Source organism: Synchiropus splendidus, chromosome 16, assembly GCF_027744825.2.
Source record: "Synchiropus splendidus isolate RoL2022-P1 chromosome 16, RoL_Sspl_1.0, whole genome shotgun sequence".
Lineage (NCBI taxonomy): Eukaryota > Metazoa > Chordata > Actinopteri > Syngnathiformes > Callionymidae > Synchiropus > Synchiropus splendidus.
Genome location: NC_071349.1, coordinates 18,273,190 through 18,285,676, shown reverse-complemented (window position 1 = coordinate 18,285,676; position 12,487 = coordinate 18,273,190). Strand labels below are relative to the sequence as shown.

Genomic DNA, 12,487 nt, shown 5'->3' with positions numbered 1-12,487 from the left:
GAGTTAGTAAACAATGTGTTTTCAGAAGAATAATGCAGGAGAAATAAAGGGTTTATAACTTGAAGTCAGCTCCTCTCAGCGGCGCCTCTCCAACATGGACGAGCGCAGCTTCTATAAGTGTCCGCAAATTGAAAAAAGATGAAAAAATGTGTTCCTGGAGATTGTTTACAACCTGCTCGGCGATAAATCATCTTGTTTAAATGCATAACTGGGAGGCCCGTAACCTGATTAGGGTGCTAATGCTTTGAGGAAATTGCTCGCAGCAACAACAAGAATTGCTGTTTGAACATTCCCGGCCGCGGCGGAGACAGTAAGCGACTCTGAGAGAGACACTGGGCGTCCGCCACGTGTTTCACCAACTCAGAGGAAGTCAAGTTTCAGCCGATACAGAAAGCTAATATGGAACACCAGGTGAGTTAAAAAGGAACAATTCTTCCACAGATTGACTGTCAACATGGCTGCTGAAGGCCGAGTAACATCTGGGCTAGTTATTTTTTTAGCCAGAATATTCATGAATCCATTTATAGCTACAATTGTGTACAAAGATGACTCATATTTCCTGTTTTCCAAAGTCGCGTCACAAGGCTTCACGGTGTCCACTAGATGGCACTCTGCTCTGAACTCTATGGAATTGAACAACTATTGGACTGAAACGTCACAATATTATTAAACTGAGAGCGCCACCTGTTGAGCTCTGAAAATGAGGGCACTGTTTTACCACCATAAAGCAGGTCATTGCCTGTATCACGAATCACCAGGTCATCTGAAAACATCATCGTCCATGAAGGCTCCTGCCAAACTGGGTGTCTAGCACTTGATAAAACGATTTTTGTCGATTAGTAAGTAACAAATATTCCATTATGAGACTTGGTTATAAGCACTTTTCAGTTTGTTTAACCCAAATACCAAAGTGTGCAGATATATGCTGACGTTCTTTTAAATAGTTGAGCATGAAATACATCAATTAATTTAATTTCTTTTCAAATTTTACGGAGATTAAATGTGTTAAGAAAGTCAGAATAAATATTCAGAATTACTTTATAAACTGTGATTAATTTTTTTATTGCCCCCCCAAATTTTACTTAGTAGATGGTGTATTTTTATACCATGGAGAGCATCATATTTTATACCATATATGTATATCTTTTTTTTTTTTCAACCTGGCTATGCAAAGTATTGACACCTAACAGCAGTTGACTCTTCTTCCGAGGTTCCCAGACCAGCTGAGCGTCCTGGGTCTGGCCCAGGGCCGCCTCCTAGTCGTCCACACAAGGATCCATACAAAGGTCAGTGTTTCCAATATTTTAATAAACTACGGAAATCAGAACACAATAACGGCCTTAATTAGCAAACCATATCGGGAGCATTCTGTAAACAAATGCATGGCAATTAGTAAACGGAGAGCAAAACACTGTAACAATTCGAGGATCTGCGCGAGACGCTCGTGATTCTGTTTTGGGAAACTAGGCTTTGCATTGAAGGCACGAGAGGTGGCGACACACCTGGAGCGGTAAACAAACCTTTGGTTCCTTTCCACGTGAACCACATCAACACTTTCGTCACACAATACTTGTTTGGGTCGATCAACTGCTTCTGAACCGATGGGCGTCCGGGTTAGTCCCAACACAGACGGTTATCGGAAACGTTGAAATGGAAGCGGAGGAAGCGGAGGTGCTCACGTAGATGATTTAAGTGCATATACTTGGATAGAGCTGCGGAGCCACTTCTGAGTGCAGGGGGAGAAAAACACTTTCGTATCTCAGACCTGCTTGGATTTAAGTCGCACCGGCCCGTCGTCAGTCGTCCATCTCCTGATACACGTCGGCGTCACATGACCGCGCCGGGGGCGGCTGTATCCGGCGTCTGGAGTACTTGAGGTGCAGAAGGTCTCCCATCTCGTCGATGGCACTCAGCGCCTGCAGCGAGGAGATTGGCAGCTCAGCCTCACAGCAGAGAGGAAAGGCCTCCCGAGGAGAGCAGCTCACCTGATCCAGCATCTCTCTCGTGTGGGCGGCGGATAAGCAGAACCGTGCGCGAGCCTCGATGATGGGGGTCGCTGGGAAGCCCACCACCACCACCCCGATGTTTCTCTTCAGCATCTCTCTGGCAAACGCTCTGAGGAGACAAGGCGTTGAGCTGGGGTTGAACAACCAAAGCACATGACGGATTCCGAGCCTGAGGAAGAAGCTTGGGAATGTGGTCAGGTGTTTGGTTGGACATAAATGTTCAAATTGTCTCACGCGAGCTTCGCTGGCATGTAGATCATCATGGGCACCACTGGAGAGTCTTCGTTGCCGTAGATGACAAAACCCTTTTCCCGAAGTTTCCTCCGGAAATAGGTGGCGTTCTCCGCAAGTCTTCGCAAACGGTCCCGGCCTGAAAGAGAAGCTGGTGTCAAGACTAGGAAAAGGTGGAAATGCAGAATAGCGCCCCCCCACTGAGGAACTCAAAGATTTGAGAGCAGTTGCCAGTTGCCATGTAGTGGCCACTGTTTCATGAAGCCTCACAAGACTAGTTAGAAGGCCGGTGCAGGGGTGGTGTTTCACACTTCTTAGAGCTATTGTCCCGGCTGCAACTGTTACTGACCGTGAGAGAGACCACCAGGCTGCTCAGTCCTACCCAGACGAGACCAACCTGGCGCTCAGTCAACGTTATGGTGATCGTTTCAATAGTTTAAACCAGTGGTGGGGATTTAGCGATTTGCATCATTCAGTTTGAGGAATGGAAAATGTAAGAAATTAAATGAAATAATAGCCTCTTAATAGTCTAAAAACTGTACAGATTTCCTAAGTATGTTTAACTGAATAATGAATTATATTCAAAATATATGTTTAAAATATTCACATACAAGTAAACTGAGAGTGTTCCAGCTTGATATTGAAGTCAAATGAAAGAAGAGATACTTGTACTTTGTCCACTTGAGGCCACCGTAGCGCTGCCTGCCTGCATTGTTGATGTTAAAATGAACGACGCATATACGTTTCTTCCACAGTCTACACCGATAATTCTTCCTCGACTTCATCGCTTGCCAGCGTGTCGTATCTGAAACCGCTAAGCGACAGTAAATGGGAAATAAATGCGAAGGTTTCTGTGGTGATATAACAAAAGAACAAGCTAAAGAGCTGTTCTACAGGAACAAGGGAACTTTCTTCTACGTTGTGCGATGCTTAAAACTAAATTCATGCGGTCCTACAGCAGCATCATCTACTCCGTTTGTCACACTGTGAATTCCTACCAGTAAGCATTACTTTGTTTCCTAAACTGCTGAGTTTATGCTCAGTGTTATAGCTGCCACACACGTCTCACACTAGCTAACTAACAGGCAGCAGACAGGGGCTTCAAAGCAAACACAGTCGGAACATTCATCTTTCCTAACAATGATATTATAATAATGCCGTCTCCATATGAGGAAGAGGAGTTCAAAGACAGCCAAATATTGACAATGACAGCATCAAAACCGTATACAAATGAAAAAGTGAGCTGCTGGAACAACAACAACAACAGCTGGTCGGATCAGGTTGTTTGACGGGAACGAACGAGAAGGGAAGAAAAGAAACGCCAGGCACCCGAGGGAGCTGGAGCGGCTCTTTGTCATATACTTCTTTTCCCCAGTGGGTCCTCCACGGGTTCTTTGAGGAGGAACGTTCTGCTTCACAAAGCCTCCATACATTACCATTCAATATACGTGCGGAACAGAAGGAAGGACGGACGCCAGACAGAATCACAGTGTGGATGAAAACACCTCTGATGAATTAAAAAGAGCATCAATAATATCAAATCGCTTTCTATAAAATGGTCGATGCTGATGGATTTAACCTTAAAAAAAAAAAACAAGTCCAAGGACCGCACCCTGAGGCACACCAAAACAAGATATTGAATAGAGTCAGCATATATGTATAAAACCACAGCACATGCAACATTATGACCACCTGACTTTCTACAGTGGTCAGCACTGAAAACAAAAACAAACCTGTGACACTCCATCAAATCATTCAGTTGCTGCATTAATGTTTGATAATATAACATCAGTACTTATGTTATACCTCTGTATCTACATCATTGATTCATTTAAAGCGCACCAGACCTACAGAAGGGAAGCATACTAGTCTGCACTGACACCTTGTGGCCAATCACGAGAAGCACAACTAGTCCAGTTCAAATTGAAACATTGATTCTTTACGACGTAGTCATGACGATAGTGAATATATAGGGTTTTATCTTTATTGTTTATGTCTCTATATTGGTCCACTTTGCATAACTGCATTAACATGTTTCTCCTACCCATTTAAGCTTAGGAAAATATTGTTCAAATCATATGTTGAAAAACCTCTTGTTTAATGCATGGATTCCCTTTAAATTTGTTTGTCTATCAATTAATTTATCAAAAAAATATTATATTTTAAAACACTCAAATCTAGCTTGAAATTTTTTTCTTCATTTTTTTTAAGTAATCCATTACCAAAAACCATTAACAGACGGTGATGCGTTCCATGCATTTTACTCACCTATCGTGGTTCCGTCTTCTCCGGTGATGCACCTCATAGCTGTCATGATTTGCTCGGCCACAGGGGGCGACATGGAGGTGGCGTAGGCCGCACTGTGGGATCTGGAGCGCAGGTAGTTGACCAGCTCCTGAAAACATCAACGCATGAAACAGTCAGGCTTTTCGAAGTTAAGTTCGGAGACCCAAAGTGACCACACATTCAGACGCGAAGTCAGCATGTTCCACTCTAACTAGTACACACCGTGACCGAGGAGGTATTTTTAGAAGCAAGTTCTCATGAAATATCAAAGAGGCCTAAAATAAACTGCCTCCTCTTTACCGTTTTCCCAGCGATGTATCCGCCTGCTGCGCCGAAACTCTTGGTGAAAGTCCCCATCATGACGTCCACGTCGCAGGGGTCCAGGCCAAAGTAGTCCACCACACCTCTGCCCCTGGGCCCCAGAGCCCCGATGCTGTGGGCCTCATCCAGGTACAGGTAGGCCCGGTAGCGCTTCTTCAGAGCAATGATCTCCGGCAGGCGCACGATGCTGCCCTCCATGCTGCAGGGACAAGTCAAGATGGGATGTGAACAGGAGGCTCTATCTGACCGCAGTGGTCAGTGGCATGATGGATGAGACTCAGGAAGTTAAACGAGAAATGAGTTCACAAGAGGGACACCGAGAGGTTGAGTCGAGCAAACGGCTGCGTTTTCAGTCAACAGCAGCTGGAGACCGACCTGTAGATGCCCTCCACCAGAATGAGGATCTTCTTCCAAGGTCGGTGTGTTCTGGGCTGGCCTTGAACGATGGATTCCTTCAGCAGCTTCTCCAGGCTTTGCATATCTGAGAGAGACAAACAGTAGCTCTTAACCCTGCCTCTGACAGTGACACTCAGTCGACACTTAACTCAGAAGTATCAACACGTCATGTTTGCTGTTACTGTCTACATCAATGGTAGATAGTTGACTCTGACGCTTGTGTTCCTCTGGACTGTAGCAAAGCTTTGTGGCCCAGTCGCTCTGTTGCAATGGTTGTTCTGATGATGTCACTATTTAAGGGGATCGATCACTAGATGATGTCAACCTGTTTTGGGCATTCATTCATTCATTTTATTTTATCAATTCATTTTATATTTTTCTACCATCCGTTTGAGAACACCTCTCTAATTGTGTGGACAGAGAAACGGAGCACAACATCAGAACAGTTGAGTGAAATAAAAGGTCAACAGGAGACTCGTGAGTCACAGACGACGACTCACTGTTATGTTTGAAGACTCTGATGGTGGCACCGGAGAGTCGGGCTCCGAGCACCAGGGAGGCGTGGTTCAGCTCGTCGCTGAGAATCAAACAGCCCTGCAGGAACAAACGGCAAATGAATCTCAAAAGACTTTTTTTTTCCTTTTAGATACTTGAGGGCAGTTGGATTGTCAATACTCTTTGTGGCCAGAGGGGGTGCTATTATTGACTCGAAGAGAATAGAAAACAACAGTCTCACTTTGCCAACCAGCGCAGGTATATTCATGGAGTTAGTGGCGAAGCCCATGCCAAAAGTCATGGCCGACTCCACGCCCAGAAAGTCGGCCACCATCTTCTCCATCTTCTCGTGCAGGTCCAGATTCCCTGACGCGATGAAGTGGGGCCGTCAAACTTTGTTAAAAGCAGAGGACGACGTTTCAGGATAGTTACCCAGCTCCTGCCGCGTGCTGGCAACGCCGGCGCCGTATTTCTCGGTGATCTCAGCCGCAGAGGCCACACAGGGTCCGACGTTCTCAGCGAAGCCGAGGTAATTGTACGAGCCCAAGTTGATGACGTCGCGCAGCACTCGACCGGTGGACCTGTGAGAGGAGCCCAGTTGGGACCATGAGCAAGGACACTTTCTATTTAACATGCAGAAAAGAACAGGCAAAATGTAAGGAAACCCATACATGGTAGATGGAATTTAAAGAAATAAGTGGAAAATAAGGATGGGCCATATGGACAAAAAAAAAATCACGATAAATGTTGTAATAATCAGGATAAATCCATGTTTATTCTCCTCCATGTGTTGGACACTACAGTCTCTCTTGACACTGTTTTATGATGAAACTTTTGGAGTGGAGTTTGTCTCCAACATCATGACTTAATAGAACAGTGAACTCAGTGCAGAGATGAGAAACTCAATGTTTCTGGTAGAAGCCGCTGGTGTCTGACAGGCTGCTCTGCCAGCTTTATTTAGGGGTTAAATGGAGCCGTCTGTCTGCTGTATCTCATGTCTCTGAACAGTTGACTTAAACTATGGAGCAGTCTGGACACATTTCCTAGATGCTACTGAAGAAACATTAGAAATCAGGTGAAGAAATGATCATGGAGTCAGAGTCTATTCTCCAGATCATGATACAAACTGTCAGTCCTTTGTCTTGTGTGGTGAAAAACCTTCTCACAATTCTCTCTCCTAAAATGCTTGTTTTCCATGGCCTTATTGAAGATGTCACTCATACTTTGAGGCTTTAAAATTTGTTGATGGTCCCTAACTGATGCCGGGGCGCCGTCATGGAGCTGAAGTGTAGAACCACAGTAGGATTAGTTGGATGCTGGTTATTCATTTCAGCTGAATCAGCGTTTTCTACGCTCACATCTGAGCAAAGCATCACTGAGAAATGCAACTAACACAAGGGGTTATTGGGCCTTGTTCTTGCACAGGAACTACGTGTATTTATAAAAGCCAGAGACGCTGAACATAATTCACTAAGCTGGTTCTGTGATGACCTGCATTCAGGGAAACTTCACTCAGCTGTGTGAATGTATGGGTGTGTGACTGACAGGTATGTGGCAGGAGGCTTATTAATGGAACGTGTTTTTGCACGTTTGTCGTAGACGTGTGCAGCACTCAAACAAACGTCCTGCAGGGAGAAGAGGCGGCCGTTTATTTCACGCCTTACTCCATTTTATTGGGTTCTTTTCAGTGTTTCCTTCAGACGGACCGTTTCACTCACTCAAACGTCCAGTTGTAGTCGTGGGAAACGCGCTCTGCCAGCTCCATTTTGGCGGTGGGTGTGCTGCACACGGGGCGGTTCCAGTTGTCTCTGATGCGCATGTAGACGTTTCGGGTGTAGAAGTCCTCGAAGTCCTGATACAGCGGCACAAAGTCCTGAGGATCACCAGGACGTTCACAAATGGGAGTCAGTTCACATTGTTTTAAGACAAAAAAAAAGCAATGGAAAACAATGAGCCTCGCTAACAAACGTTATGCAACAGCTGCAAATCCTGCGCTGATACCTTCACTCTTGGCTCTGAGCCTACGTTTAAAAAGATTACATAACTGTAGGATTTAGAAAAACCCTTTAACTTGCTAATAAATAAAATGGACTCATGTTGAAAAGAGGAGTCTGAGACTGAGCAGCAACTGTGTTGCTGGGACCGTGACTGAGCGTGAGACCAGTTTACTCGGTCGGTCACTTGACTGTAACCAAGATTTAAGAGTTGGATACGACTTTTTATGAGATAACTCCATAGCTTTGCATGAGGACAGTGGACGGGTACAGAGGTTAATACAAGGTTCAGACACACCAATTCCGGACCTGGACTTCTGGGTCTAAAACTCCGACCTGGTTTTCAGGTTCACTGTCCGTCAGCCTCACCCTTTGTTCCTCGCGCTCCGTGGCGATGCAGCACTTCTCAATGTTCCACCGACGCAGAAAGTCCCGGAAGTAGCCGAAGAAGGTGAGAACGACGTAGCTCATGTAGGTGAGCACGGCGATCACCATGGGCGTCTCTTCGAAAGACTCCAGGAAGGGCTGTTTGTACAGGCCGCCGTTCGCCTGGACCTAGACCAGAGGTGGGCAATTAAATTTCCTAAAGGGCCACATTAGAGACTGTGACTGTTGTGAGGGGCCATCAGCAAAAGATAGACAGCTATGACTAGAAAACATGTTGAAAAAATATGCAAAATATTAGGAACAAGGACAAAATGAACCTAAGAAGATGAAATGTAATTCAGGATATTAAGAAGAGTAAATATGCCATGAAGCCTATTGAAATATTTCATTTTATACGTACTTCATTTGAATATAAATCAACTATGGAGTGGACATTTGAGATAACAAGGCAATTTATTTCAAAATAGGAACAAGAAAAACACACAAAAATGGCCAACAAAAAGCAGAAATATTTAGTCTTAAAACAAGAACATGCTATGCTTACTGCTGAAATGGTGGTGCTGACTAAAAGCGCAAGAACGAAAAAAGGCAGAAAAATTATGACAGTCTGACGTCAGAAGGGCCACGAAATTACAGGCATTGGGCTGCATATGGCCCCCGGGCCACAATTTGCCCAGGTCTGACCTTGAGGGTCGGTATGAGCCTGTTTGAAAGACTGATGGTTGATGCCGGTGAGTCATGGTCCTCAGTCGTAAGGACAACGCGAGAGCTGAGCCAGAAGGGCTGAAGAGAGCTAGAGTGGATTTTCAAAATCTTTCAAATCAAAAATATGTTTGTTGTGCGGCCCGATCATCTCAACGATAAACTCATCCTCCAAGACAGATTTCGGGCTGGATTACACATGGTAAAACACAACAAGGGAAGTGACAACAAACCTCGTGGCGGTGGACATGTTTACGGTGGTATTGGGTGTGTTTTTAATGAGGAAATCCAGAAAGAAACATCATAATAACTAGATTGGAGCAAGCTTGATGCGACATTCCTGGTACCTCAGAAGTGGGACGTTGGAGCTGGGTCACATGTTTTTGAGTCTTAAAACACAATGGCGACATCTACGATAGCTATTTTCACTTGTGCTGATGTAAACATTTCTAAATAAACAGTCGTTCCCTTTGAATGAAAACAAGCAGGTCGCAATTCGTGGAACGTGTTTGTATTGACATATTTCGTTGATTCAAAACTTCCTGTTTACGTTGGGGGCAGCCATCTTGGGCTGTGTACTCGTGGTAGTGAGGATTCTCCAACCAGGAGGGGGCGTCGCAGTTCAAGTCAGAAGCGACATAAAGACTTTTCGGGGCGAACTCACTGTGAACAGTATGACTATGCATGTGGCCTGTGATCTACCAGGTAGGTGGCAGCACTTCAGCTAGAACCTGAAGACGTCTGTTTCTTTGCCAAAACGCTGCCACCGCAAGATGTCGGAAATGATGTCGCAGTAATTAGCGTTAATAATCCAGGTGCTGAGCCAACAGGTTTAATAACAGGTCCAACTGGACTTGTAATAATGATTAAATGGCCATACAGATGTTGCGGTGTGCAACCTCTTTGTACTGGGGTGTGTGAACACAAGACAAACTGGAATGAAGTGCACAACATAGCATGGGTTTGATAGAAGAACTGGCGTGAAAGTGTGGCGTGACAGATGCTGTCAATACAATATTTTCAACCATTGAATTGACAAAGCTCACGAGCGCCAAGAAAAAAATTCCACTTCCACCACGCACCAGACTTGAGCGCTCACAGCCATTAAGCAGGACATGTGACCAGTCATGCTCTCCTCTCACATACCTCCCTGAACTGGGACCCAACACTGAATAACCAGAGTCACTCATTTTCCAAGGGCCACATGAGCGTTTAAACAAGCTTGGAAGAGTTCATCCGCCGAGAGACGTCAGCAACTGTGGCGACAAAAGCTTGCTGCGAAGCACCAACTTTAACCAGCGGATGCATTTGCTAAATGAGCAACTAGCTCAGGAACGCTAAGCCAGACAGGGAGGAGATGATTGACAGCTCTCATACATTTACTTCACTTTATATCTAACTAGCTTTTATGGACAGAATCAGACGCCGCAGAACAACACTGTACCGCAGCCCTGCAGCTACAGTACGGTTGTGTATCGGCAGGTATCTGATACGATATGTATCCTGATACAGAAGTGGTGACACAATACATTGCGTTCATTATGGTAATACAAGAGCAAATCCAGAGATTGTGCAGTACAGTATTATGGACATGATAATAAGTGTACTGTTATGTCAGTCCTTGATCAAGAAAATAACACCAGTGTACATAGAGAACACATTATTAGAATAAAATACACCTCAGAAATGCAGCAACATATCCAAATATTTTGTAATAGTGTTTACCTGACTTAATATATCAACACAATATCACAGTATTGCGATATTTCTGCAAAAATATTGATGCGGTTTCGCGATATTTGAGTTGATGGATATTTTCTTGCTCTCCTATACAGTTGGTGCTCAACATATTACAAGGGACATGATGGAGACATGTGTCTCAGCTGCTCTGGCACACAATAGAGCTTGGGGTTTCCAAGTCTGGACCTCTTAGTTTCAGCTGCTGCCACCTCGACCTAACCTCTAGTCAGAGGTTGTAAATGGATGGACGCATGTATAACTGGAGCTGATGTGTTCTGCTAACAGTTTGAGGAACTGGTTTGAGCTCGGGGCTCGAATTCACAATGAAAACATTGTGTCCAGACTGAAAATGCTTCTTTTTTTTTTTCAAATGGAGGTCAGGTTTTCTTCTGTGTGTCAACAGAAGAGACACATATGAAGAACCTGTCAGGCACAAACGCATGACAATCCTTGACATTCGATTTTTCAGAGCATGTTTTGGACCGAGGGAGGAACCAGGAACTGAAACAGGACCTGGTCTCTTGTCTGCCGCTGAAACATGTTGCTTGAACATGATTTCACCCGTCAGTCAGGGTATTATTAACGGTGTTTTACAACGAGGCAAACCTTTCAAATGTGGTGTTTTAGTCGCTCGGAGACAGGATGAGCTGTCAACTCGCTCTGGACTGCGCCTTTAAGAAGCAGCGACTCCATGAACCCATGACACATGGGCAGAAAACGGAGCATCACTCGCGGCGTGCTGCCGTTTTATTGCACCCATTAAACGGATAGAACACGATTCACCACCCCGAAGTAGAGAACTTGCTATAATGGCTCGAACGTGACTGTAATTTACACTTTTAAAGAAGTGCTGACTTGAAAAAGGAGCCGTTGTTGCGAAGACGCGACTGTTTCTAATGAAGTTTTGCCAGCCAGGGCTCGCGCGGGGGCTCGAGGGGACTTTGGAAGAGTTGTTCTCAGCTTTCGACAGACGGTTTTGGGGTTAAAATGTGTCGTGGCCGTGAGGTTCGAGTGGGAGGCAACTCCGGGGACGTCTCCAGCCTCTCTCTGTGCAGAGCCTCACCTTCTTTTCCTGCCCGTGCTGCTGCTCGGGGCGGCAGTCGTGAGCGGCGTCATGGCAGCGATGGTGGCTCCCCAGCGAGCCGTTGGTCGCCGGCTTCACCCGGACCCGCCGGCGGACTTCCTCGTCGGTGGGCTTGGCCGTGGAGCTCTCGGTCATGGCTGGTCCGCTGGTTGCTCTGACTCCGTCCGCGCGAAGGCTGCATCAGCCGCCGGAACACGAATCAAACCCTGCGGTGGAGCCACTGCCAGTGGGAGGCGGGGTCATAGCGAGAGTGGGCGTGGCTCGTCGAGCAACATGACCGAGGGAGGGGCTGATGGCGCCATGGTCACGTGGTCATGTGTTTGTGGGCGGGGCCACGACGTTCATGGATGCGTTTTCGTTAAGATGTTAATAACATGAATAAAAAGCGTTGTTCTATTGTTGTTGTATTATGATTACAGTTATACGGAGCCCTGGAAGTGACATGCATGTTTTTTTTTGGTTTTTTTTGAGTGTGGCGTGCATGACTTTATTTTTTTTTGCCTATCTCAAGATAGTTGTTACCTCGTGATAATGCATATCTCGAGATCATTTTTATCACAAGATACAATCGTAAACTTCAGTGCACGCTGTCTCCCATGGCTTCGTAACTGTTTGTCAACACTGTCAGTCACTGTCTGCAAGTCTGTGCGCTTTTAACACCCTGATCAAGTGCCTTCTACTCAAAATAATACCATTTGTGGCTAAGCTATACCTATTACGCGTCCCTCAAAGCGACATGCATGACTTTATTTTTTTTTATCCCAAGATAACTGTTATCTGGAGATACAAATGATTTCGACATAACTGTTATCTCGGGTGGAAAAAAATAAAGTCATGCATGCCAC

General features: G+C 45.3%; 1 protein-coding gene across 1 annotated transcript; it reads right to left on the bottom strand.

Moving 5' to 3' along the window:
- Positions 1 to 1,287: 1,287 nt before the first annotated feature.
- Positions 1,288 to 11,874, bottom strand: LOC128747796 (serine palmitoyltransferase 2-like). The gene is made up of 12 exons (XM_053845975.1): positions 11,622 to 11,874; positions 8,099 to 8,284; positions 7,454 to 7,608; positions 6,168 to 6,316; positions 5,977 to 6,101; positions 5,741 to 5,834; positions 5,220 to 5,325; positions 4,824 to 5,043; positions 4,506 to 4,632; positions 2,241 to 2,376; positions 1,986 to 2,115; positions 1,288 to 1,916 (listed from the first exon to the last, which is right to left on the bottom strand). The coding sequence occupies exons 1-12, from the start codon at positions 11,775 to 11,777 to the stop codon at positions 1,797 to 1,799; spliced, it is 1,704 nt and encodes a 567-aa protein (XP_053701950.1). The 5' UTR covers positions 11,778 to 11,874; the 3' UTR covers positions 1,288 to 1,796.
- Positions 11,875 to 12,487: the final 613 nt, after the last annotated feature.

Excerpts from the sequence above, each read along its gene's own strand:
- LOC128747796 (XM_053845975.1), bottom strand. The coding sequence starts at position 11,777 with ATGACCGAGAGCTCCACGGCCAAGCCCACCGACGAGGAAGTCCGCCGG. Across the intron at positions 2,116-2,240 it reads TACATGCCAGCGAAGCTCGC|AGCGTTTGCCAGAGAGATGC; the intron begins GTGAGACAATTT and ends TTGTCTCCTCAG. Across the intron at positions 1,917-1,985 it reads CGAGAGAGATGCTGGATCAG|GCGCTGAGTGCCATCGACGA; the intron begins GTGAGCTGCTCT and ends TCCTCGCTGCAG.